At 40.2% G+C, this 24,918-nt stretch overlaps 3 protein-coding genes across 5 annotated transcripts; 1 reads left to right on the top strand and 2 right to left on the bottom strand.

The window, feature by feature from the left end:
- Window positions 1-6,670: 6,670 nt before the first annotated feature.
- LOC112290204 (uncharacterized) lies at window positions 6,671-12,039 on the bottom strand. 2 transcript variants are annotated; one of them, XM_024536250.3, is made up of 5 exons: window positions 11,426-12,039; window positions 8,741-10,830; window positions 8,356-8,544; window positions 7,944-8,136; window positions 6,671-7,693 (listed from the first exon to the last, which is right to left on the bottom strand). In XM_024536250.3, exons 1-5 carry the CDS (start codon window positions 11,730-11,732, stop codon window positions 7,368-7,370), a joined length of 3,105 nt encoding a protein of 1,034 aa, XP_024392018.1. In that variant the 5' UTR covers window positions 11,733-12,039; the 3' UTR covers window positions 6,671-7,367. The 2 variants fall into 2 exon arrangements, with proteins under 2 accessions (XP_024392018.1, XP_024392019.1); XM_024536251.3 differs by having other exon boundaries at window positions 11,262-11,954.
- Window positions 12,040-12,188: 149 nt separating this feature from the next.
- Window positions 12,189-19,741, top strand: LOC112290203 (DExH-box ATP-dependent RNA helicase DExH15 chloroplastic). Of its 2 annotated transcripts, none has more exons than XM_024536249.3 (18): window positions 12,189-12,644; window positions 12,927-13,102; window positions 13,204-13,317; window positions 13,485-13,593; window positions 14,007-14,093; window positions 14,325-14,443; window positions 14,612-14,819; window positions 15,128-15,238; window positions 15,323-15,567; window positions 15,782-15,950; window positions 16,317-16,604; window positions 16,808-17,011; window positions 17,202-17,594; window positions 17,767-17,994; window positions 18,147-18,367; window positions 18,508-18,607; window positions 18,905-19,051; window positions 19,238-19,741. In XM_024536249.3, exons 1-18 carry the CDS (start codon window positions 12,189-12,191, stop codon window positions 19,334-19,336), a joined length of 3,474 nt encoding a protein of 1,157 aa, XP_024392017.1. In that variant the 3' UTR covers window positions 19,337-19,741. The 2 variants fall into 2 exon arrangements, with proteins under 2 accessions (XP_024392017.1, XP_024392015.1); XM_024536247.3 differs by having other exon boundaries at window positions 15,782-16,025.
- A 910-nt stretch (window positions 19,742-20,651) lies between these two features.
- On the bottom strand, window positions 20,652-23,500 carry LOC112290205 (dolichol-phosphate mannosyltransferase subunit 1). Its single transcript, XM_024536252.3, has 8 exons — window positions 23,166-23,500; window positions 22,675-22,774; window positions 22,492-22,525; window positions 22,152-22,228; window positions 21,886-21,911; window positions 21,507-21,671; window positions 21,202-21,316; window positions 20,652-20,995 (listed from the first exon to the last, which is right to left on the bottom strand). Exons 1-8 carry the CDS (start codon window positions 23,282-23,284, stop codon window positions 20,891-20,893), a joined length of 741 nt encoding a protein of 246 aa, XP_024392020.1. The 5' UTR covers window positions 23,285-23,500; the 3' UTR covers window positions 20,652-20,890.
- Between the last annotated feature and the right edge of the window lie 1,418 nt (window positions 23,501-24,918).

The raw sequence follows: 24,918 nt of genomic DNA, 5'->3' as shown, positions 1-24,918 counted from the left end.
GTCGTCCCTTGTCTTCTGGAGATGTCACTCATGAAACTCATCCTATAAAAGTAACAATAGACGGTCATGATAGCTACATAGCTTTTAACATAATTAAATCCCCGTCCAATCCAGTTATTTTAGGTTTATCCTGGCTAGAAAAATATAACCCTCGAATAGATTGGAATTCGCGTAAACTTGACTTTTCCAAAAGCGTTATTAATAGTTCTACGAACCAAGTAAAAATTATAAATCTAGTACAGTAAAACCCGTACTGATAGGTGCAAAAGCATTTATACACGCAGCAAAAGAAGGATCAACTTTTGCTATTTATGCTGCACCTATTTCTGAAAACGTAAAGACTTCAAGTGGCATTCCAAGTCAATATCAGGATTATCAAGACGTTTTTGAGAAAAAGAATGCAGATATTCTTCCTAAGCATCGTCCATATGATTGTTCAATCGACCTCAAGGAAGGAACTCAGCCATCATTTGGACCAATTTACAGTTTATCGCAAGATGAGTTGGCTGAACTCAAGACATATATTGACGAGAATTTAGCGAAGAATTTCATACGCCATTCAAAATTTCCAGCAGGAGCTCCAATTCTATTCATAAAGAAAAAAGATGGAACTTTGCGAATGTGTGTTGACTATCGAGGACTCAACAAGATCACAATCAAGAACAAGTATCCATTACCTTTGATATCAGGACTCCTTGACCAATTGAATCAAGCTAAGATTTATACAAAAATAGATCTAAGAGGAGCATATGATCTAGTATAAATCAAGGAAGGAGATGAATGGAAGACTGCATTTCGAACTAAGTACGGACATTTTGAATATAATGTCATGCCTTTTGGACTCATGAATGCACCAGCTGCTTTTCAACATCTCATGAATGATGTATTTTGTGAATTCTTAGACAATTTTGTCATCTGCTACCTAGACGATATCCTGATCTATTCTAACAATGTCGAAGAGTATGAAATACATGTTCGTCAAGTATTACAAAAACTTAGAGATGCAGGATTGTACTCCAAGATGGAAAAGTGTGTATTTCACACTACTCAAGTTGACTTTTTAGGATACATCATTTCAAATGATGGTCTCATGATGGATTCTAAGAAAGTCCAGACAATCATGGATTGGAAGATTCCAAGGACAGTAAGAGATGTCCAATGTTTCTTGGGATTTGCCAATTACTATCGGATCTTCATCAAAGACTTTTCACGAGTTGCAGCTCCACTTACAAGCTTGACTAGTAAAGACAAATTCCAATGGAATCAAGAAACAGAAGCAGCATTTGAAGCCTTGAAGACATCGTTTGTATCTGCACCAGTCTTATATCGTGTTGACTTTTCCAAGGCATTTTTTATGAAAACAGACGCATCGGATTTTGCCTTGGCTGCAGTTTTGTCACAAATGGGAACAGATGACAAACTTCATCCGATAGCTTTTCATTCAAGAAAATTCTCAGCAGCCGAGATCAATTATGAGATCCACGATAAAGAACTACTTGCAATCGTGGATTCCTTTCAAGAATGGCGTCATTATCTAGAAGGCGCTTCTAGTCCAGTCACTGTGTATACAGATCACAAGAACCTTGAGTATTTCATATCAGCACGCGTGTTGAATCGTCGTCAAGCTTGTTGGAGTATGTCTTTGTCAAGATTCGAGTTCATTATCACTTATCGGCCAGAAAAACAACAAGGTTTGTCCGATGCATTGTCTAGACGTTCTTATTTTGCACCAAAAGAAGGAGATGCAGCTTTTGAGCAACAAAGAACGGTCCTCTTGAAACTGGAGTAATTTCATCTCCGAGCAATGAAATCAACATTGACTGTTGATTCAACTTTTCTCAAGCAAATCCAGTCCATTTTGTCCTCAAACCCTCTTGTTCATGATATTGAAAATAATTCTTCCAAGTCTCATGATTCTTCTAAGTTCGAGTTCAAGAATAATCTATTATATTTTGAAGGACGCCTATATGTTCCTGAAGGAGAAGCACATTTACGTGTTCTTCAAGCACGTCATGATTTTCTAGCAGCAGGACACTTTGGATATAATAAGACTTTGGAACTCATATCAAGAGATTTTTGGTGGCCACAAATGTGGAAGTCAGTCAAAGACTTTGTACAATCATGTAATATTTGTTCAAGATCAAAAATTCCTCATCATCGACCTTACGGACTTCTTCAGCCATTACCTATACCAGAACAACCATGGTCTTCTGTTTTTATGGATTTCATCACAGATCTTCTAAGCTCAAGATCTTATGATTCTATATTTGTGATAGTAGATCGTTTCACCAAGATGGCACATTTTGTGCCATATACAAAATCTTTCACAGGTGAAGAAACAGCTAAGCTTTTCATTGATAATATCTATCGCTATCATGGATTACCTAAAGATATCATATCGGATAGGGGAACTCAATTTGTGTCGAGATTCTAGAGGACCCTTTTCAAGATTTTAAAAGTGGACATAAAGCTATCTTCGGCTTTCCATCCTCAAACTGATGGACAAACAGAGCGCGTAAACTAAGTCTTGGAGCAGTATTTAAGGTGTACCATCAACTACCAACAAGATGATTGGATAACCCTTCTGCCATTGGCAGAGTTTGCTTATAATAATACGGTACATTCCTCCACGCAACAAACACCTTTCTTTGCCAATTATGGCTATCATCCACGACTTGATGCTCTTGATTTTTCAAAAGTTGATAATCCTACAACAGAAGATATGGCAAATCGGTTGTCAGAGTTACATGCAATAATGAAGGCGCAATTGAAGGAAGCTCAAGAACGACAAAAGATAAATGCAGATGTATATCGTAAGGAGCAACCACAACTCAACGTGGGTGATAAGGTATGGCTACTTCGTCGTAATATCAAGACCACTCGTCCTTGCGATAAGTTGGACTATCGAAGGCTGGGACCATTTTCTATTTCTGCACAAATCAATCCAGTTGCATATCGTTTACATCTACCGAAGACAATGAAAATCCATCTAGTATTCCACGTGTGTCTTCTTGAACCATACAAGACAATGGACATACCAAGAAGACGACAAGCTCCACCTCCTCCTATAGAAGTGGACAATAATTAAGAGTTTGAAGTAGAAGAAGTCTTAGATTCAAGGCGGCGTCGAAATAAAATAGAATATCTTGTCCATTGGCGTGGATATGATATTAATAAACGCACATGGGAGCCAATGAAGAATCTTACAAATGCAGCAAAGGTGGTGGAGGCTTTTCATCGACGACATCCATCAAAATCAAGATGAAAACGTTCTTTATAAAAGAAACAACATCTAGGCAAGATAACATTCTACTTTCAATTCTTGTTCGTAGCTTTGTTGTAGTAGTGGCGCTCAGGAGATGGAGAACCAACAACCAATGGATTTAACTCAAGAGCCTTCATTTGCTGACCTGCCGGATGAGACATTACGATTGTCACAACCTTGAAGACGACGCAATCGAGATGAAGATCTTCAAGAACGACATGTTCTTCCTCGAATAGATGGTGAGATACAACGCATTTGGTATCACGATTTGGGAAGGGACTCCCGATGTTTGATGATTTTGCTAGAGGTAGGAACAACTCCTGATGGTGTTCCAAATATTCTATTCGAAGGAAGTTACGAAGGCCTCAACAATGATCAAATAACTGGGTGGTCTTCCCGCCCTGATATGGGACACTACCGATGGTTGAGAGGCCCTATCAATCATCTTCGAAGAGAACAGAGATCAGAGTATGTGGCGAATACAGTTCGTCACATCATAGATTTCCTCAACATATGATGACCGCTCCTCGTGGAACTCGTCCCTAGAAGGGGGGGTAATGTCACGGCCATAATCATGTAAGCTAATAATTACATATAGAAATAGGTAAAAATAAGTAAAAGTAGGTAAAAGTAAGTTAATTCTATAATATTTAATATAAAAGCTTCTTAGAAATTTCCTAGACGCTGCTTTGACTTCATAGGTGTCTTTAATTGACTTTTTGGATTAGAAACGTGGTCAACAAGTTGGCCATGTGCCACACATGTTGTTAGCTTGAAGATTAAGCTAACTATGTGGTCCACACGTAGAAAAACTTGCCTTGTAAGTCAAGGCATGTGCCCTACAAAGTCAACACATATTGGAGGTCCTATAGAACGTCGCCACGTAGCCCCTAGTTAGAGAGTATATATAGAGACAAGAGTGAAGGCTTCTTCACTCTTGTCAACTCCTTTCTTGCTTCTAGTCTGTTTCAAGGATCTCTAGTTTTCTTGTCTTTTGGCAATAGCCATTCCAGTTTCTCTTTCAATATATATACTGTTTATATATTTTTTGTTACCTCTCTTTGAGTGAATGCTCACTTGTTTGAATTGTTTTTTCATCGAGTTCTTGTCCTTGACAAGTTGCTGCCCTAAAAGACAACTTCCACTCTTTGACTTTTACAGACATGGCCCTAAGATCCTTTTGGCATCTCACGAGTCCCAAGAGTATCCTATGTCGAATACTAATTACTCTTACGTCTTACACACATGTTCTTAGGATCCTTTGGCATCTCACAAACTTCGAGGGTATCCTATGACACTTACTAATGACTCATACTTAGTCTTTGGATATTCCCTTGTTAATACTTTATCCTTTTGACTTTGACTCTTGGTCCATGACTTCGTCTTATATCCATTGGATGCCCTTACCATATACCAAGAGTCAAACCTTTGACTATTAGCAACTTACTTAAGGTAATATCCTATACAAGGTAATATTTTCTACTTTTACTTTAAAATTAATAAATAATTTTTTTTGAATATAATATAAGAATTTATTTTATCTTTTTTGGATTTTATATATATATATATATATATATATATAATTATTTGTATGATTTCATGACTAGTTAAATTTTTACATCAATTATAATGTTAAATCTAATAAAATATATTTAACTTGTATACCATGCCAGTACACAACGTCAACAATCTTATAGATATAGATAAAAGATATTTCAAGTAGAGGGTTCCAAGATCCACTCAACCAAACAACCATAATGTGAAGTGACCGTAAGAGAAAGAAACAAAGAATTAAATCAAACATGTACTAAATCCACTAATATATTACATTTGTACATCAATGCCAATTGACCATTGCAAATATATAAAATTTGCAATGTTTATTTAATTCAAAAATTTACTAACTACATCAAAAAAATGCACTGACAAACATCAAATCATGTAGAAAACCCTCACATCCATGGCAGAGCAATTAAGACATCATGAATTAATACCGATTGATGTTCCCATTCAGATTAAAATAATAATAATAAAAAATTATAACAACGGATTAATTTATTAATTATAACAGTTTTCCACAGTCTCAGAAACCATAAACTTCTAAAACCCAAGGTTAGACTTTCACAACACAAAGTGCATGTCACCCATCAAATATCACAATCAAGTTGTACAACATGGCAGCAAATAAAATTAACTTTCAGGGTTGAAGTTAAAACAATGGCTCATGCTTGAGTAATACCCCCGGGATGTCATTAATTTTATTTTATTTTTGAATTCTGAATTTATGAATATTTGTTTTTAAGGAGGGATGGGACCCCTGGACAATGATAACAACTCCAGGGAGACCCTCTCTCCTGCTTTTCTTTCTGCTTCTGGAAGCTCTGGTTCAAGTCCCAAAGCCTGAAAGCCTCAAGTCCCAAAGCCTGAAAGCCTCAAGTCCCAAAGCCTAAAAGCCTCAAGTCCCAAAGCCTGAAAGTCTCACATCCCAAAGCCTAAAAGCCTAGAGTCCTTCCACGGCTCTTGGGATGAGGAGCCCCCATCACTTCCCCCATGATCCCAATGCCGACTCTCTGGCTTGTCATCTACGCACTGTGTTGTGGATCACACATCCCATGTGCTTTTGCTTACACCTTTCTAAAAGGGGATAATAGCCATTTGGGGTTTAGCTTCTATTGTGGTGATTTGAGGTACCCATCTCAGAGATTATGCATCTATTGATGTGTATGTAAATACATGTATGGATTATTTTTTTTGTACAATGCACACGGCATCAAAATGTTGTGTGCATGAGAGAATAGAAGTCTAAAAAAACGAAATAAAAAATGTTTGTATTTGTGAAGTCTTTGTGGATAATATCTGGTTTCTGATATGTAAGTTTGAATTCGGGATTGGTGTGCCTGGAATGGTAATGAATGTATCATGTGTGACAATCCTGAGATTTGTACGTTGTTTGATTATTCTTCATACTTTAGTGCGAAATAAAGTGTTTGTAGCATCAAACACAAGAAGTATGAGTCCACAAAACAATGCTCTCACTCTGTAGGCGCTTAATCCTCAGTGTACATGAAAATGCATCAAACTAGCATTGACTTGGAGAGGAGCAAATATCAATTATCATCACATTTATCTCTATTACTGATTTTAGAAACTATGGGTTTGTGCTTGAAGCTGCAGTTGAAGAATGTGCGGAAAAGGTCTCAATCCAGAGATACGTAACTTTTTCTGACACTCTAAAGGTTATTACTCACTTGACTTCACAGACACTTGTAGATAGTTTAACTTCGTCTTATATGACAGAGCGAGGCTTTGTATATATACAAATGAAACTTTGTCTGTCGGATTCAAGAAAGTGCAATAGTGAAGCTACCGGTCGAGTATCCCAAAACCGACAAGGTACATTTCCAATTGTTTAGATGTCTGAACTGCAAAATTGCTTGGATTTGAGATCGAGCGAGGAGATCGATAAAGATCATGATATCGGCTTACCAGCTGACAGAGCATCATAGAATCGTCTACTGTTGATACTCGTCTGGAGCCGTATCATATGAACTAAGAGGAAGAAGAGATTGTTCCTGCTGCAAAAGAGCCTATAACGATCCAAGTAAAAGATTGAACAGTACTAGTCAGATATACTACACAAATCATCAATTGGGACACACCGGTCCCTTGCGACAGTCTCGGTTCTTTCACCTCTCAAATTAGAGCCTCTACAATATTGCTACATCGAATTCACATCATGCAAACAGCCAGTGATGCATGATTTCAGTCTACTGTCATACATTATCTTCGATGATCTGCACTTCTTTGTAACAACCACATCTAAGCATGAGATCTGGTACCTCCTCTTGATGCAGCTAGTGCACCTTATAGTAACAACAACAACAAATTAACTTACACACGGCAACTTTCTAGGCAAAAGAAGCATCCGAGACGGTCCTACTTCGCACAATATTCACAACCCTGCTTCAATCTTAGGTAAGGGAGGAAACTCTGTAAATCTTCCTTGTGTAGATGCTCGGGTGTGAGTATGCGCAGAGTGTTACACTAATAGTGCATGCCCTGCATACTGGGGAGAAATACTGGAGAGGACATGTTTTCTTAACTAGAGTTCTATATTTGGGGCCACCTCCTTCAGCATTTTAACGACCTCACGCATTGATGGACGCTGCATGGGAAGCTTGCTTGTACACAAAATACCCACTCCCAGAAAGGAATCCATGTTGTAGGGAGCAGGGGATCCAACACGAGGATCAAGGATACTGTTGATGCCTTCTTTACTTTGTAGGCCTATGTTCACCCATTTCACAAGGTCCACTCCTTCACTGAAAGAAGGGTCCGTTGGTTGCTTACCAGTAATAAGCTCAAGAAGAACGATGCCAAAGCTGTAAACATCACCTTTTTGACCAACTTTCAACGTGTAGGCATACTCTGGAAGTCGGCAAAATCATTGACAATCCAGAAACAGAGCAAATCATTATTATAAAGTTGTAAAACTAACGATATATAGACAAAATGATCAATTCTTACAGATAATTGACAAATTTTTTTTTGTGCTAACATCAATAGCGTATTCGTGAATCGTGCAGACAATCTACGTAATATCTTGAATATCAGGGCATTAAGGGCGAAAGATGGTGAGAAATTAAAAGAAGATGAGTTACAAAGTTATGAGGATTACCTGGCGCAATGTATCCATGCGAACCAGCAATATGTGACATGGATTCAAGATCCCCAGTTGCATATTCAAGCACTTTAGCTAGGCCAAAATCAGCAACATGAGCCTGGTAATCACAGTCAAGTAGAATGTTGTTGGATTTGATATCTCTGTGCGTAATCGGAGGATCACAGTCATGGTGTAAATATTCCAATCCCTGCAAATCCAAAATCACATGAGGTTACTTGCATCCAACGGTCTGCTGAATTGGATTTCTCATTTAAGTACCCAGTCCATGTCTCTAGCTGTTGTTGAAAATAAAATAAACGATACAACAACAGAATTAATGGGAGAGATCAGCCAAATCTTCCACTATTCTTGAGGCCGATTCATCCATTTGACACTACTGTCAATCATTCGGCTTAAATTTCAATACCTGGGCGGTGCCAAGGGCGATTCTCAAACGCAAGCTCCAGTCTAGAGTACCTCCTTTCGTACTATGCAAAATGTCACCTACACTGCCATTTGTCATGAATTCGTAGACTAGCAGGTTTGAATTGCTGTTAGAACAGCAACACAGAAGCTTGACAATATTTCGGTGGCGTATGTTACCCAGTGTCTCCACCTACACAGTATTTGAATAAAAAAAATCAGAAAATCGTCCTTAACTTCTAGTCAAATACAAGGTGACACTTCAAGTACATGAGCGTTCTAACTGCGGCTTAAATCCAAGTTTCACGAGTGAAGAATTACAACCTGACAATCTTAGCTCAGTCTTTGAGCCAAGAAAAAAAACCGCGATGCTTATACATAGAGCTCACCTCAGCTTTAAATCCGCTATCCAATTGATATCCTTCCTTGCGTAAACTTATAAGTTTCTTTACAGCAACAGTTTGTCCATTCCCCAAAAGAATTTTGTATACCTTGCCAGATCCACCCATTCCAATCACATCGTCTTCATTCAAGTCTGAAAATTCATCTTCTTGAATCAACATCCTGTGGAATGACGTTATGTGCCATGAATCAGAGCCAAGTTGCTTCTGCCTCCATGGCCGTGAAAATAGCTTGTACTTCCTGCAAATGCAACATGATCCCAAGACAAAAATGATCACCGCCGCAGTGAAGGTTCCCACCACAGCCCAAATCATTCTGCTATTGTCAATCAGACGTCGATCAGCTGGAGTACTGGCCACTGGGCACTTATCCTTTGAGATACATAAATTTGCATTACCGGCGATGCTTGCCACTTGTTGCAGATCTGTCGGCACAATACCGGAAAGGTTGTTGTAAGATACGTTTAAGTTTGTGAAGCGAAGGCTGGAGAGCTCTGAGGGCAGGTTCCCCGACAAGTGGTTGTGCGACACATCTAGCACATTAAGATCGACAAGAAGACCCAGCTCCGCGGGAATGACGCCCTCAAGCTCATTCCTTGAAAGGTTTAGCTGAATCAAGTTACTACATTTTCCCAGCTCAGATGGTATTGATCCATTGAACGAGTTTCCAGCGAGATTGAGCGTATCCAGGTTATTCAAACGGCTCAATTCTGGAGGAATAACACCGTGGAAATTGTTCCCTGATGCGTCGATTCTATGAATCGATGTAATGTTCCCTAGGTCAGGAGGAAGACGACCACTGAGCTTGTTGTTCTGGATTTTGAGTTCGCCCAGATTAAGTGCAGCTCCGATACTGCTGGACATAATGCCTTCCAAGTTGTTTTCTTGTATTGAAATTATCTCCACCAAGGGAAGGCCCCATAAACCCTCTGGAACTGTTCCTGACAGCTTGTTGCCTTCGAATCGCACCCTTTCCAAGCTTTGACAGTTCCCATAAGCAGCAGGTACTGGACCTGTGAAGTTGTTGTTGAAAAAGATCAATTCTCTCAAGGCTTGTCCGCTGCAAAGGTTGGGGGGTACATTCCCGGAGAGACTGTTAGTTGAGACATCAAACCGCTCAAGGATGCAATTTGTGCCGAGTTCTTGAGGAACCTCGCCCGTGAATTGATTTGCGAAGACCACAAATTCTGTGAGGCCTGTAATGACAGCGATCCCAGGGGGGATCTGTCCCTCGAAATTATTATCATAGAGATGTAGCCTGATGAGATTGGTTAAATTTGAAACAGACGCAGGTATCGCACCGCTCAAGTTATTCATAGCGACGTCAATTTGGGCTAGACGCTTCAGGTTACCCAAATCTGCAGGTAGCTCTCCTGAAAGAGTGTTTGAATAAAGCTGTATGGTATTCAAATTAGTTGCTGACGTCAGAGACTTGGGAATACTTCCTATGAGATTATTCTCCGACAGATCGAGTGATGAAAGGCGAGTCAGGTTCTCGAAGATCTCTGGAATAGTGCCGCCCAGGGTATTGTGTTTCAAAAAGAGCGTCTCGAGGTTTCCGAGGAGACCCAAGAAGGACGGGATGCTTTCTACCAAGTTACAATACGAGAGGTCCACTATTCGCAACTTGGGCATCTTCTCTAACCAAGATGGTAGTGGGCTAGCCGTGAAGTTCATACTGTTCAGCTTAAGCACCTCCAGTTCTGTGAAGTTTCCAAACCACTCGGGAATTGGAGCAGGGGTGAAGTTTGCAACGCCCAAGAAAATCTCCTTTAAAGTTAGTAGGTTACCAAGGCTTGAGGGTAGTGATCCAGAGAAATTAGCTAAAGCCAGGTTCAAGATTTCGAGGGATATTAACTCGCCCAACGATGCTGGCAAGGGGCCACTGAAACTGGAGTAGGAGAAGTCCAGGGTTCGAAGTAGCTTCAAGTTTGAGATTCCTTCCGGAAGAGGGCCTTCCATGTACGTGTTGCTTAGGTTGAGGTAGACAAGGTTGGTGCAGTTGAGAAGATCGGTTGGAACTGGACCTTGAAGCGACGTATTTCCGAAATCTAAGCTTGTTAAATTCTTTAATCCTCCTGAACAAGTTTTCGAACAACAGTTTCGATGTGAGTAGCTATGTTCAGCATGTTCAAGCTTGTGCGCAGTAGCGTGGCACACCTTCCTCGACATTAAGTACAGTACAAATCCTGAAGGACCGCGTTGGTTAAATCTTGGCAACTACGTATAAGGCTGGTCTCAGAGTATGTTGAGCACGAAATATGAACATGCAGTTGCATATCAAAAAGCTACTCAATGTCTAAGCTCCAAGAGGTTGATTAAGTGCAGGAGTGTGCATGAATCCATGATTACTCTGCCCGTAGCCATAAAGCTGCGACCGACTACTTCAAATTTCACGTATAGGTCACTTGAGAAGCTTTGCTGTAGGTTATGAACAGGAAATGGAATGTGTCTCGGCTATATGCATTACAAATAAAACGTTTCTGTTCTCAAGTTTCAGGCCGTGTACCTCAAAAGCATGCAGTTTCTAATGCACACAGACGAGGCAAACTCCGTCCCCTACCATCTCTCCGACAGTGCGCCTCTCGTACTTTTTGGGAGACGATGTTCGACGGTGTAACGTCCGCTGTGTCAAAGAAGAGGAAGTGAAGCAAAGGAAGTTTAGCTCCTTACCCAAGCCAATCGGCACGGTCCCTGAGACATTCATATCCTTCAAGTTGAGTTCCGTCACCACACCCGACGAGCATCGCACTCCAGTCCAATTGCACGGTGTCGGGTCGGCCGGCGACCAGTTGGCAAGCTCGCCGCTTCCGTCGCTGACAGCAGACTTGAAATCGAGCAAAATTTGCGCTTCCAACGCAGAAGCAATTTCTGCCCACCCTAAGCACAAACCCAGTATCACTGCGATCATCACCAATTCTTTACTTTTCGTCCGCGTCTTCAGCTGCCTGCACCTCTCCATTGTCACATCCCACATCATCTTCTCCACCTTTGGAAACCCCAACTGTCTCAACCCGGTCTAAACTCCCCAACTCCTCATACCGTATTTAGTCCTTGGTGCAATAGAAATGCCATCCTCACCAGCACCCCTCACCAACATAACCTGTTCGGCACTTGGTCCATCACAAGAACCCGGAGAATTATTGCCCGGCCTCGTCACATAAATGCCCACCCACACTCATGTAAACAGGAGAATGCCGCAATGGTACAAATGCTGCACGCCCCGCCCGCCAATGCCTGTCATGGCCCTCCACTTTCGCAATGAACAGCGAGGTTCATGGCGACATTCTGAAAGGTTAATCTCAAACGAAAGTAATTCTAGATTCTAGGATATTGTAGATTCTCCTTGCAGATGGGCGAGTAGGTCTTGTGGCAGAGTCGCTGACTCTGCTAGGAACTAGGTAGTCGCTGTTGCCAGAAGTCACCTACTCTGGCTATGGCGATGTCCATGATCACACGCCAGGCTGCGTTGCTGGTATCGCCATTTGACGTTCAAACGCGCGGAGTTACATTCAGGAGAAGCTCTACAACCGTCGCGAGAAGGCAGCATTCAGCTCCAATTTCCGTAGGCGGGCCAGCTCATGGGGTTGGTGCTGTTCGTTTGCATGTGAAGATAATCTTCAAGTTACTGTTAGTGGACGCTGGGTGGAGTGGGATACAGACAAGCATCGATTCGAGTGAAAGTGTGATTAAGGACTGGAAATTGAAGTCGTATGCTAGTGAGAATCAGGGTGTTTTAGTGTTTGGTGACTCTGCGCGCGGAGATGGCGACGTTGGCAAGGGAGAGACAGGGCGGGACAGGATGCAGGAGTTTCGGGAACGAGTACGCGACCGAGAATTGTCGTTGGAGGACGTTGCGTCTCTGTATGACTTTCCCTTGGACAATTTCCAGGTGCGATAATGTTTAGAATTCTCTGTATTTTCGGCATTCTCTCAAATACGTTTCTGGTTTGACGCAAAAGTAAGACGAATAATCTTGGGCAATATGTACTACAGAGCAATTCCCCTAATCCCAAAAGATTCGGATTGTATTCCACGTTCCTTCGTCTAAACCTCTATGCCTTATTCACTGCCCTTCACGTGATATGTTTTCGCTACGTGGAGTAATGCATTTGCTGAGGCTGTCGCTAATGTGTTTCTAACAGAGTGGGTAAACTTATGCACTCTGTTGCAGGAAAGAGGTGTCACAAGCTTTCTGGAGGGTTCATCTTTGGTTGTATGTGCTCCAACAAGCAGCGGTAAAACTCTCATTGCTGAGGCTGCTGCAGCAGCAATCCTAGCAAGAGGAAAGCGGCTTCTGTATACCACTCCCTTGAAGGCTCTGTCGAATCAAAAGTTTCGTGAGTTTCAGTAAGTGTGAATTGGATCACTCGGATTTCTACTCCTCACTTCGACATAGTTTCATGTTTTAAAATTCCGTGATTGAATCTCATATTTATTTGTTCTTGCAGAGGGACTTTCGGAGAAAACAATGTGGGACTGCTCACAGGAGATGCAGTGGTGAATAGAAAGGCGCCTATCATGGTTATGACCACTGAGATTCTACGCAATATGCTCTATGAAAGGTGCAACCTTCTAATACCTCCAATTCTTTGTTCTTTTGATGGTACCCACCCGAGAGCAGAAATCTTCTTGTAGGATTAACCAAGTAGGGCTGTATTATTTGTGATTGATAAGGACCATCTCATTAAATTGAATAAAAACTAAGTATCGGTAATGATGCTGTGAGCAGTGTAGGCAGCTCCGCAGGGAAGGGCTGGTTGACGGACGTGGATGCTATTGTTTTGGATGAAGTGCACTACCTCAGCGATATTTCTCGGGGAACTGTTTGGGAGGAAACAGTGAGCTCTTTCGATTAGTCACCGCTCTTAAAATATTTATTTTTAATGATTCGTACATGTGCAGTGTAGACGTGGATGTTCTTAGTTATTGTTTGGCTTTTCCGTGATCATACTCGTTTATCAAAGATTTACTTGAATTACTTGGACATATCTTCAAGATCTGGTTTCAGATAAAGTTATTGTTCAATGGTTGTTTCATCTTGTGTAGCACACTCGTTCTTCCAGATTATCTATAACTAGAAATGTTCTTGATGTGGAATTTTTAAGCAAGGAGTCTTGTGGTACGTCAGGTGGCACTGAAGTCCGAAGTGATGCTCAGTACTTCAGAAGCATGTGATCAGTCTTGTTAAAATATCATGTAGTCTTGTGGCTACACGATATGGATTTTCACCAACAAATGATTAACTTTGCAGATAATATACTGTCCGAAAGACGTGCAATTGATCTGCCTGTCAGCTACAGTAGCAAATCCGGACGAACTGGCTGGCTGGATTACCAAGGTGCGTTCAATTTTGTCTTCATTTTGGTCGACCTAATACTAAGTCTCTCGGAAGCCCACCTTTTATTTGAAGGCTGCCCGAAATGTAACAGATTTGACAGACATTTGCATCAGTTGTCATAATTAGTCCTCATATCGATTCTCTTACCCTCATGGGTTCAATTCTTGTCGTAGAATGACAAGCTCTAGATGAGATAGTTAGCTAATAGTGAGTGCTGATCTTCGCTTAAAGGTACACGGCCCTACACAGTTAATTACCGCCTCGAAGAGGCCCGTGCCACTTCAATGGCACTTCTCAACTCGTCAGGCCCTGCTTCCGTTACTGAACGAGGAATCAACCGCTATGAATCCGTGAGCTAAATGATTCTTGTCAGCTTGACTGGAGTATTTTCCACTGTCTAATATTGAGAACATGTGGATCAAATCGTTTCGGCTGACCTCTGATTTATTCTCTACTGTAGTTTTTCGATCTGTTAAAATTTTTAATGTGTATTTTTATGTATTTTCTAATTATTGTAGGAAGCTAAAGTTTAAACATGATAAAGAGAGTAAACGCATGTTTATGGATTACTTTGGAGAAGAGCTTTACAAGAATGATCAGCCTTCGCCTCTCCGCACTAAAACGGGCTTCGGAGGAAAGGACCGTGGAGAAAGCCGAACGCAGAAAGGGAAGGACATTGAAAAGAAGCTTAGTGAAGAACAACTTATGTTTCTTCGTCGTAAACAGGTTGATGCGATTAACCAAACGCTTTCTCTGCAATTCCGAAAACAGATGTTCCTTTACATGAAACTTAACACAAAAATTCTGACTCCTCTACACTTACCGTTGGAAATCAGAGTTGTATTATATTTTAGAACTACATTTTACAATGTTTCGGAGTTCTTTCGTTTCTTTCTTTATTTTAAAAACAAGTTTTGGTAAGTTGTTTTGGTTGACAATAGAGTCCACAGTTTTAATATACGTGCGCAAGTTGCTGACCATCAAGTCACCAACTTCTGATGACTAAATTGGTGCTGTAAGTATATTGGTTGTAGGTCCCAAAAATAATGGACACTCTGATGCAATTGAAAGAGCGAGATATGTTGCCAGCAATGTGGTTCATTTTCAGCCGCAAGGGCTGCGATGCAGCAGTGAGTTACGTTCAGGTACGGTTAAATCATTCGATTCCATTGCCAGAAAGTTGTGAAATCCTATTATGAAATTACTGAAGGGCAATTTTCTTGCACCAGGAATGCAACCTGCTGTCCGATGATGAGGTAAAGCAAGTACAAGAAGCTCTCAGAGAATACCAGCACCAGCATCCAGATGCCATTAGACACAGAAGTGTGAAAGCTCTTCTGCAAGGAGCAGCCGCACATCATGCGGGCTGCCTACCAACCTGGAAGGCTTTTATCGAAGAGCTATTCCAGAAAGGCCTTGTCAAAGTAGTGTTCACAACTGAGACCCTAGCAGCTGGCGTAAATATGCCCACAAGGTATGTAGAGCAATTGCCTTCTTACGCAGAAGAATCAAAGAATTAGTTCGGATTTATCAAAGATCCACTCGTTGCCTTGGAACTCTTGATACTTTTCTTTTTCTTGTTTTGACGAAGAATTCTTTTCACAAAGTGCAATGACACAAACGAGATGTCGGCATTTAAGTGTATACAGCCTTGACATTAACACAGCTTGATTGTGTTTGGATTACAGGACGTCTGTAATTTCTTCCATGAGTAAACGTAGCAATGATGGGCTAGCGCTTTTAAGCTCGAATGCAATGCTGCAAATGGCTGGACGAGCAGGGAGACGCGGAATCGATGACCAAGGCCATGTGGTGGTAGTGCAAACACCATTCGAGGGTGCAGAGGACTTCTGTGAGGTGCTATTTGCAGGACCTGAACCTTTAGTTTCGCAATTTACAACCACCTACGGAATGGTCCTTAACCTCCTTGCGGTAAGGTTTCTAAGTCTGGGAGGTGGAGTTCCCTATATTTTGACATCTAGTGTGTATTCTTGTATGCTATTTCTGATGATGATCTCCATGACGGCTGTATATCTTTTTCCGAACAATACTAAACATTGCACCACTAGGCCACAAAAGGATCGTCTTTGGGTGATATATACAAGGGCAGATGTTACAGAAACCCGTCCCATCTGCGTTATGTTTTTCTAATTTTTTTTTTGTGGTGTTCTATCGTTTTGTGGTAACGACCCTTTATTGTTGTTGTTGTTGTTGTTGTTGCAGGGACCGAGAGTGGCAATTCTAGAAGAGAAATCTCACAATGATGAGCGTGTTCGCATGACACGTAGACCACGGAGTCTAGAAGAGGTGAATGCTCTCGTTGATCAATCCTTCGGAAATTTTGTGGGAAGTGACGTCCTGGTCTCAGCCCAGCAGCATCTGACAAGCTTGCGTCAGGAAATAGAGCGTCTGCAAGCCGAAATTACTTCAGAAGGTTTCTTTTCCTGTCTGGCAAAAGAACTTAACAAGAAGCAGTTGCAAGAGTATACTGCACTGTCAAAGAGGGTTGCGGTAAGGTTTCTTTTAGATTTCTTGCAGCAAAATGTTTTATCATAACTGCTTTGTCGGTGGGAAGTTTGTGGCATGTCCATACTTGCCTCGTTTTAGTATCATTACAAGTGGAAGGAACACGCTAATCTAGATTGCTTGAATGCGTATCAATTTTAAATCTATGAAGCAGTCGCATTGAATGTGTATCACGGATGGATTTGCAGGAGGCCAAGGGTCTCGTCCAGAAATCCCAACAGCAGCTGCAACACATACGTGAGAAAATGGTAGAACGGTTTATAGGAAGTGACGACAATCCACTACCCTTTTTGTGCGTTGAATTTAAGGACCAAATGACTGGCGAGGAGCGTGTTGTGCCTGTTGTCTGTATCGGGAGCTCTCCATCTCTAACTGTTGAGACGGACACGCAGGTGACGCACTTGTGATCTGAAATATTATGGACTTGAAATATTCAAATGCAAGAGACATACTTAAGCTTATGATAGTATTTACGTGGAATGTGCTTTAGTTTATGTATCATTAACTACATCCAAGTTTTGGACTTATACACAAACTTTTGGAGTGCTTTCTCAATTCAAACCTTGATTTAGTGCTCCACAGGAACCAGAACTTCTAGGAGATGAAATCTTGGTTGATGACGAAGACAATGAGGGTCTCATGTCAACCGCATCAAATATAGAGGGAGGCTATGCCATTGGCTCGGCAATTTCGCATTATGTGGGTTTAGGGTCTGATAATTACTGGTACATGTTCACTGGAGGATCAGTAAAATCTGTTCACAATAACTTGCTCATTTCCAGCACGAATTCAGCAGGAGAATGTGTTGGTACATTTTTGAGGGAGAGGTTGCGGATTGGCCTTCTAGTGTGGGCGAAGGTTGGAGAGTCAGGAACCTCCTCATGTCACGCAGTTTGGAATGGTGAAAGCGGAGCGGATACCTTCGCATGGGCATGCCAAGTACCCTCGGCTCACGAGCTTGCAAAGGAATGGCAGGTAATTTTTATGTACTGAAATAGACATTATTTTAATCTGATAGTATTGTTGAATGTCATTTGCATCACGTAGCCCTCTACCAACTCACCTACCAACAATTGCACTTGGCCTTTCCAAGCAACCAGAATTCTTATTGAATACTAATGCAAGTAGTTGTATTTCAACCTTGCAGGGGTCATCTGATCTGGTGAATGCAGAGAAGACGTTAGCTAACCACAAAGAGGATGTAGTAAAGTTGACGAAGAAGCTTAAACAAACTCAGGGTTACCGGAAGTACAAGCTCCTTTTAGACCTTCAACAGAAACGGAGAAAGAAGATTACAAACCTTAAGTCCACGGCATCTGATATTGCCAATCGGATGAAGGACTTGCGGCCATCTGAGTGGCAGGACTTTTTGCATGTAAGCTTTGGCCTCTGCTTTAGATTCATGTATGTTTTTTTGTACATTATTATGGTATTTGCATTCGAATGTTAATACTTCGCTAAGTCTCTTAACAAAACTTGGCTGATCGATAATATGTAATAATGTCAATACATCTACGTGAGCTACAGGTCATGAGCGTCCTACAAGAAGCTGGTGCACTGAGCGCAGACTCAAATTCTCTACTCCCTCTAGGAGAAACCGCAGCAGTTGTACGAGGAACAAACGAACTTTGGCTCACCCTTGCAGTCACGAGAGATGCCACTTATTCTTTGGAGCCGGCTCAGCTTGCAGCCGCTTGTGGCGCTCTTGTTTCAGAAGGAATGAAAACGCGTAACAAGTCAAATACCAGGTATGGTTCATCTAGTCCACGGGATTAGTACTTCGAAAAACACCAGAGTTTATACAACAAAGTGGCGTACGAATCAATGTAATAGTGCTCTTAGAATTCTGTTGAGATTAATTCTTTTCCACGTTATTTGGTTACTGCAGTATGAAGTATAGTGAATCTCGAGGAGTGAGAGACTGGGTCATAAAAATGGAGGATCTTCGCGAGTGGGTGCTAAGGTTGCAGGCCAGCCATGGCGTAGAGGTCAGCATCCCTGCCTTCTTACGCTACAGACCTTTATTCGTACTAACCAGACTGCTGACTTGCATTCGTACTGACCGTACTTCTAACCTACTCTAAGTCTACTCATTTTATACATGCAGTGACTACTAGGAATGCATTGGATCCATTTTTCCTTCGTGCACAATTCAATTTATACATTTGTATTTTTTTTTTTTTTTTTTTTTTTTTTTTGCCTAGAACTAAAAGCTTATTATGCAGTAGTCTGCAAATGATTTCCAAGATGGGCAATTTATTTCAAACTACTCCTGAATGGTGCAGATTCCAGTGCTATTGGACAAATCGTTTGCTGGCATACTAGAAGCATGGGCATCAGGTGTCTCATGGCAGGAGTTAATTGAACACTGTGACATGGACGAGGGTGATGCAGCCCGCCTTCTGCGCAAAACTCTGGACCTTGTTTCACAGGTTGAATTTTACCCCATCGACTGTTCTCAAAATTCTCTACTGTTTGTTGGTTTGTGCTACAGTTCATTGGTCGGACATGAAAAGCTTGCGCTGTGAAAGGGTGAACATTTAATAGGACCCAGATTGCTCATGCTAAAAATATTCGCGTAGCATCCAGCGTCTTACCGTATCTTTTTCCCGCTCCAGATTCCATATTTGCCTCATATCGACCCTAAGATTGAAACGAACGCAAGAGCAGCTCAAGCAGCTATGGACAGATCACCTATCAGCGAGCTCTTCATGTAAAGTGTTAGGTCAGTTGCAGCTACTTCAGCATGGCCGACAAGTTGAGTTATAAACTCAGGCAGTGTGCACAGCATCCTCCAGTTCCAAGTAAATTTCTTACCGGGTAGGTAAAATAGTATATCGTAGCAGGTAATACGCTTAAAATTGTATTATTTAGAGATGTTCAGGAAGAGAGTTGAAAAGCGTTCATTCATCGGTCTATAGTTTGCGAGTACCAGTTGCTTACAACATTCAGTTATACAGTCTCTGTTCTTACTCATAACCGAGAATGATTTTCGCCTACAAGATGAACAATCGCGCAGTGCTCTCATCTTGCAGGTCTTCAAAGATGAGTTATGCAAGGCTGCGATGAAGCAACCTTGACGTCTGATTTTACTCACCAATTATTCATATTCCTTCGAAATACTGCACTGTAGTTTGCGTGTTGTCTACTAACAACTGTGCTTGAGAGTAGGAAATTGCAATCAGTTCTTAAGAGAAAAAGGAGTAAAGTTCCATATATTCCATTTGACCAATAAAAAAAGAGCATGAATGCGTCCATTGCTTCTAAACAAGAGCAATGTTGTGTTGTATTGAACTCTCTTGAAGATTTTGAATTACCAAATCACCGCCCAACGCAGCCAACATTTGGACAATGTCGAACCTTGTCTTAAATGTATCCGAATTGCAGTCTGGCCTTCGGACCACGTCAAATCTTGGCTGAGGTTCATTAATGTACAGTTTTTAGAGTTCAAATACGACTCGATGCAAAGTTCCAGGACTAACCCCATCTTCTCACCCCGAAAACAGAATAAACTTTGGACATCAATCGGTATAAAATCGACCCTAACTCCGGTTAAAAGTAGCCGTGTACGTAGAAGTGAAAAGCAGCCTCCAGACATCCTTCACTTCCTGGTGTTGGAAACTCGTACTCTGGAAGAAATCTGGCATGGCGTGGAGAATACATGATAAGTACAACTGCCAAACTGGTCCCCAATTGATCTAAAATTGTTGATAGAAGTTCAGGTGCAACGTGATATCAAGAAAATTGGATCCATGCATGCCCACGCCAAGTGAACACAGGTATATTATCCCAAGAAACTGTGCCCAAATGCAGGAAATAGTGCTTTCACTTCTCAGGGAGCTACTTGTATGTACTTTTAGAGAATCATAGCATAGAGAAAATCATCAAATTATTGCCATAGGTTTCCAACGAATTGTTCGTCCTTGTCGAAATCTACAGTCTCAACTATTGGCTACACAAAATCCTAGATCTGAACGATAACATTACATGAAACACCCATTTCGAGAAACATACAATGAAGAGGTTCGCGTATGCCCATAAACAAAAATGTGGTTGTGTTTCTTGATAGGTGCAACTTACATAGATCCAGATATAGATACAAAATCGAGGGACTACATATCAATATGACGTTCTGCACAGCACTGACTCTTTCCAGTAGTTACTTTCTGGCTTTGCACATTGCTTGTGCATCAACCATATACTGTGTTGCTAGAACATATTGAAACTGTGGGTTAATGATTCTCTACAAGATATGCATCTACTGAGGGTGTCTAGGTTGTTAGGAAAAGCCAAAATAACCCCTTCAAATACTGCACGATTTCGGTTCCTCCAAGCTTCGAGATTCCATAAACCCTGTCAACGAATGTGATAGGAACCTGCGAGAAAATGGAAATCACTCAAAACTCTAGAAGTCATTCCAGGCACAGCAATATTTCATGCCTAAAAAAGACCAACTCACATCAAGAAATTACGCCAAAATGACAGATGCTCAACATTCGGACTATCTGTTTATGAGGTTGAAACTTCCTGGCCTAAAACTGGTAGATCTTATGAGAATGCCAAAGAGCGATGCAAATCAAACCTCCTCAATACGGCATCCCATCCGGGTGGCTCGTACAATGATTTCCATTTGAAATACATAACCCTTGCTCACGCATGTCTGTACGACCTCCTCAAGTACTTTCTTTTTGTAAAGCCTGTCAAAGGACATGCTATGAACTCATGCCAAACCATAACAATAAAACCCGCACTAAACGCATTGAAAGTGCACGCATCCAATCAGTCCTATTCATCTTGGTCCAACAAGCTCTACTTTAGAACCTTAACAAGGGAAGTTGAACAATTGCACGTCCTTTTCATAGGTAAGGCATAGCTACAATCTTTTACCTGAAAGAGCCAGTCAAATCAGATACACGAGGCCACAACAAGGTATGGGCTAAAACGTTAGCTCCTCGGCTCGTTAACTTCCGCCGCAAATCCCAACCATGAACACCACCTCCGTTCACATAACGAGTGCCTGTGACAATATCTGCATCCGTCTCCAGTTGTTTCCTGTCCAATCCCAGCTTAACTTGCTAAATACTACGATTTAAATTTAAGAATGCCATTTTAAGTTCAAAGACAACTAAAAAGCTAACTTCAACGAAACTTGTAATGCATATATGTCTATATATATATATATATATATATACACATATCTGTGTGTGCAAAATAGACACAACTTTCAAGGATAATGCTATTTCTGCAGCTCAGTGTGAGTTTGTACCTGATGAAATTTGGCAAATACTTGGGCTGCAAAACACGTTTCAACACATTCATGGGAAATCAGCACAGATCATGTTTCAAAGACATCCAAGTGTGGCTGGCTATCTGGTGACAACTAATATCAAAATATTTACATACTAACACTGGTTAACTTCGCTAACACAACATGATTTTCAGTGGTATCATATCGACCTTTCTGCCAGTATTCCATGATGATAAACAAGACCAAGTTCCAATGAAAATGACCACAGAATATCCAGACCTTACATGATGGGAAAGATCAGCATCCAAAATAATGACGAAGTCACCGGATACATATTTCAGCCCGTGAACATAAGCAGTCCCTGAAAACAGAAAATAATCTTTATCAGACAGCATTCCACCAGATCTTGCATTGAGGGGACTTTCAAAACCAATCCATTGTGCACAAAATCGAACACAAACTTATTGCATTACCATGGAATAGTCAAAATCAAATTATCCTCAGATGTTCAGATACAAAATGCACTGTGAAGTGGTTCAAACAGAGAAATCAGTTCATCCATCATGCATTTCAATGATTTAGCCTTCATAAATAAGACTAGGATAGACTGAGTGAGAATCTTACCTAATCCCAATTTTGCAGCTCGAGGCCTCAGCAACTGCACAGAGACAGACAAAGTAGTAAATAAATTACAGTCATAACAAACGTGCCATATACAGTAGGAAAAATCCATACGACTAAACGAAAAAATCGACAAAAAATCTCACCCATATCCACATGAATATTCAGATATCAACTTTAACTTACAATCTTGTCTTCGCCATAAATAGTTTGCAACTTCTTCACTGTGTCTTGCGTTCCGTCTGGGCTTGCGTCGTCAACAATAATAATTTCAAAATTGTAATCCCTGTGGACACAAAACAAAAGTAAACTACTTACTTACCACCACATCCTGTAACAAGAATGGATTTATTAGCGAATTTTAATTACTCAAAAAAAAACAATTGAACTCGATATTTCAAATGCAGACGTTACTTATCACTCCGAAAAGCCTCAAAATGTCAACAAGCTGAGACAACAAACAACTAATAACCCTGATCTAAGAAACCCTAACCGCAACATAACACAGTAAGATCTCGATCTTAACAAAACCGATCTTAACAACCCTACGCCGTGGTTTCAAAGCTCTAACAAACGAACGCTGCAACAGCGTGACAGCAGAAAAGCGAAGAAAAAGATGAGGGAGAAAAAAGAAAACCAAACCAAACCAACCCAAACAAGACAAAACAAATACTCACTTCAAGTGTTTGAAAAGGAGGTAGCAGATGAGCGCGATGTTGAGGCACTCATTGTAAGTGGGAATGATAATGCTATACAGGTGGGGCGATTTGCGAGGAGCTGAATCTGCGTCCGCCATAGCTACCACGACCACAATTCTCCTCTCTTCTCCTTCCCCCGCAGATACGTGTGAAAGTTGTCGATCTTGGCGACAACTTGCTGTGCATCGCTAGAGCTCCGACGTCGTCGAAATGGAGCATATGCCTTTTTCGTCAAAATTTGGTTTTGTCTACCACGCGAGGAATTCACAGCTCCGATGCTCCGACAAGGTAGCACCAGCGATGGGGGAGCACATGGGGCCAAGTTTAGAAAACACAAATCTGATCGGCTTTTCTTATTACGGTTTACTTTTTCATATACTTTTAAGTTTCATGAAATATGTTTTTTCAGATGCCCTTCAATGCACTTGTGTATTCCAGATAAAAACCACAGATAATGAAAGACCATAAGACCATAAGACCATGTGAACATAAAGCTTAAGTCAAGAGTTGCCCTTTCTAAGTTTCACGTATTCCTGGTATTTTAATTGTGTGTTGATCTTAATGAAATGGTTAGTGTATATACTTAATGTGACATAATTTGGAACCATCTTACATTTTGATATAAATTCAGTTATGAAATTTATTGTTTATGAAGAATATCCTTCACTTCCTATTGATGTGATTTTTAAATATATTTTGTAATGATGTTGTAAAATTGAATATTAAAAAAATTCTAGAAAGGAATTGTCCAATCATTGAGTTAAATTAAAATATTATGATTTAAATTCCACATATTGGAAATTCACAAAAAGAATTTAGAAAAAAACTTGCAATATGCATGTTTCCTGTTTAAGAGATGGAATAACTCATGAATGGCTAAACATATACTAGATTCTAGAACCAACCAAGTAATTGCATGAAATTTAAGAGTACCTTGGTGTGGTGTGATTATTCACAAAATTGTAAATGAGATCAATTTAACACCTATTTTATGTCCCTTTTAAGCTTAATTTAACCTCTGAGTATAAAAAGTTAAATAGTATGTTGTATTTTTTTCCACTCTATTAATGGATTGAATATTTCCTATTCTTATTTAAAAGAAATGAAATAAAAGAAATAAAATAAAACCTATTATTTTTTAAGAATTAATTTTAAAGCTTGATTTGCATATTTGATTTTAGCATACATTTTGAAGTAGTACATTGTGTCAAATTTCAAATAGGATTTTTATTTTTATATGTAAATATTTATTAATAACAACTTTTATTTTTCATCTTAATTCAATATCATAATTCTTGATAATTCATTATATATTGAGCATTTTTCGAAAAATAAATAAAATAAAAATTTATGATAGTTTTTTTATTAATAAATTTTGCTAAAATAGTCTATAATTTTTAAAAATATATATTATGATTAAACAAGTGAAAATTTATAATAAGACATTTTTAAACAACTATTACCACTACTTTGGTAATTTTTAAATTTACAAAAGTTACTAATAACAAGATTCAACATGAAGCCACTTTAAATTAGGTCTTTTTGCAAAAAAACCTCTAATTTTCCTAGAATAAGGTTTAAAAAATGTCCTAAAATAAGGGCTCAATGGTATTCCTTTGCACAATAGGTAAGGTGCCTCATTACGCAATCTGTAGTCACAACAATCACGTCAAAGTATGCACATCAAATTTACCATGGTGAAAGAGCTATAGACCTCTTAGAAATCCATTGT

This window comes from Physcomitrium patens, chromosome 13 (genome assembly GCF_059467195.1).
Source record: "Physcomitrium patens ecotype Gransden chromosome 13, ASM5946719v1, whole genome shotgun sequence".
Classification (NCBI taxonomy): Eukaryota; Viridiplantae; Streptophyta; class Bryopsida; order Funariales; family Funariaceae; genus Physcomitrium; species Physcomitrium patens.
This window is presented reverse-complemented; position numbering and strand designations above follow the sequence as displayed.

Excerpts from the sequence above, each read along its gene's own strand:
- LOC112290204 (XM_024536250.3), bottom strand. The coding sequence starts at position 11,732 with ATGATGTGGGATGTGACAATGGAGAGGTGCAGGCAGCTGAAGACGCGG. Across the intron at positions 10,831-11,425 it reads GACCGTGCCGATTGGCTTGG|GAGGATTAAAGAATTTAACA; the intron begins GTAAGGAGCTAA and ends AAACTTGTTCAG. Across the intron at positions 8,137-8,355 it reads TCGCCCTTGGCACCGCCCAG|GGATTGGAATATTTACACCA; the intron begins GTATTGAAATTT and ends TTGGATTTGCAG.
- LOC112290203 (XM_024536247.3), top strand. The coding sequence starts at position 12,189 with ATGGCGATGTCCATGATCACACGCCAGGCTGCGTTGCTGGTATCGCCA. Across the intron at positions 15,239-15,322 it reads CAGCAGTGAGTTACGTTCAG|GAATGCAACCTGCTGTCCGA; the intron begins GTACGGTTAAAT and ends TTCTTGCACCAG. Across the intron at positions 17,012-17,201 it reads CTGTTGAGACGGACACGCAG|GAACCAGAACTTCTAGGAGA; the intron begins GTGACGCACTTG and ends AGTGCTCCACAG.
- LOC112290205 (XM_024536252.3), bottom strand. The coding sequence starts at position 23,284 with ATGGCGGACGCAGATTCAGCTCCTCGCAAATCGCCCCACCTGTATAGC. Across the intron at positions 22,526-22,674 it reads TTTATGGCGAAGACAAGATT|TTGCTGAGGCCTCGAGCTGC; the intron begins GTAAGTTAAAGT and ends GTCTCTGTGCAG. Across the intron at positions 21,317-21,506 it reads GATTTGACTGGCTCTTTCAG|GCTTTACAAAAAGAAAGTAC; the intron begins GTAAAAGATTGT and ends GTCCTTTGACAG.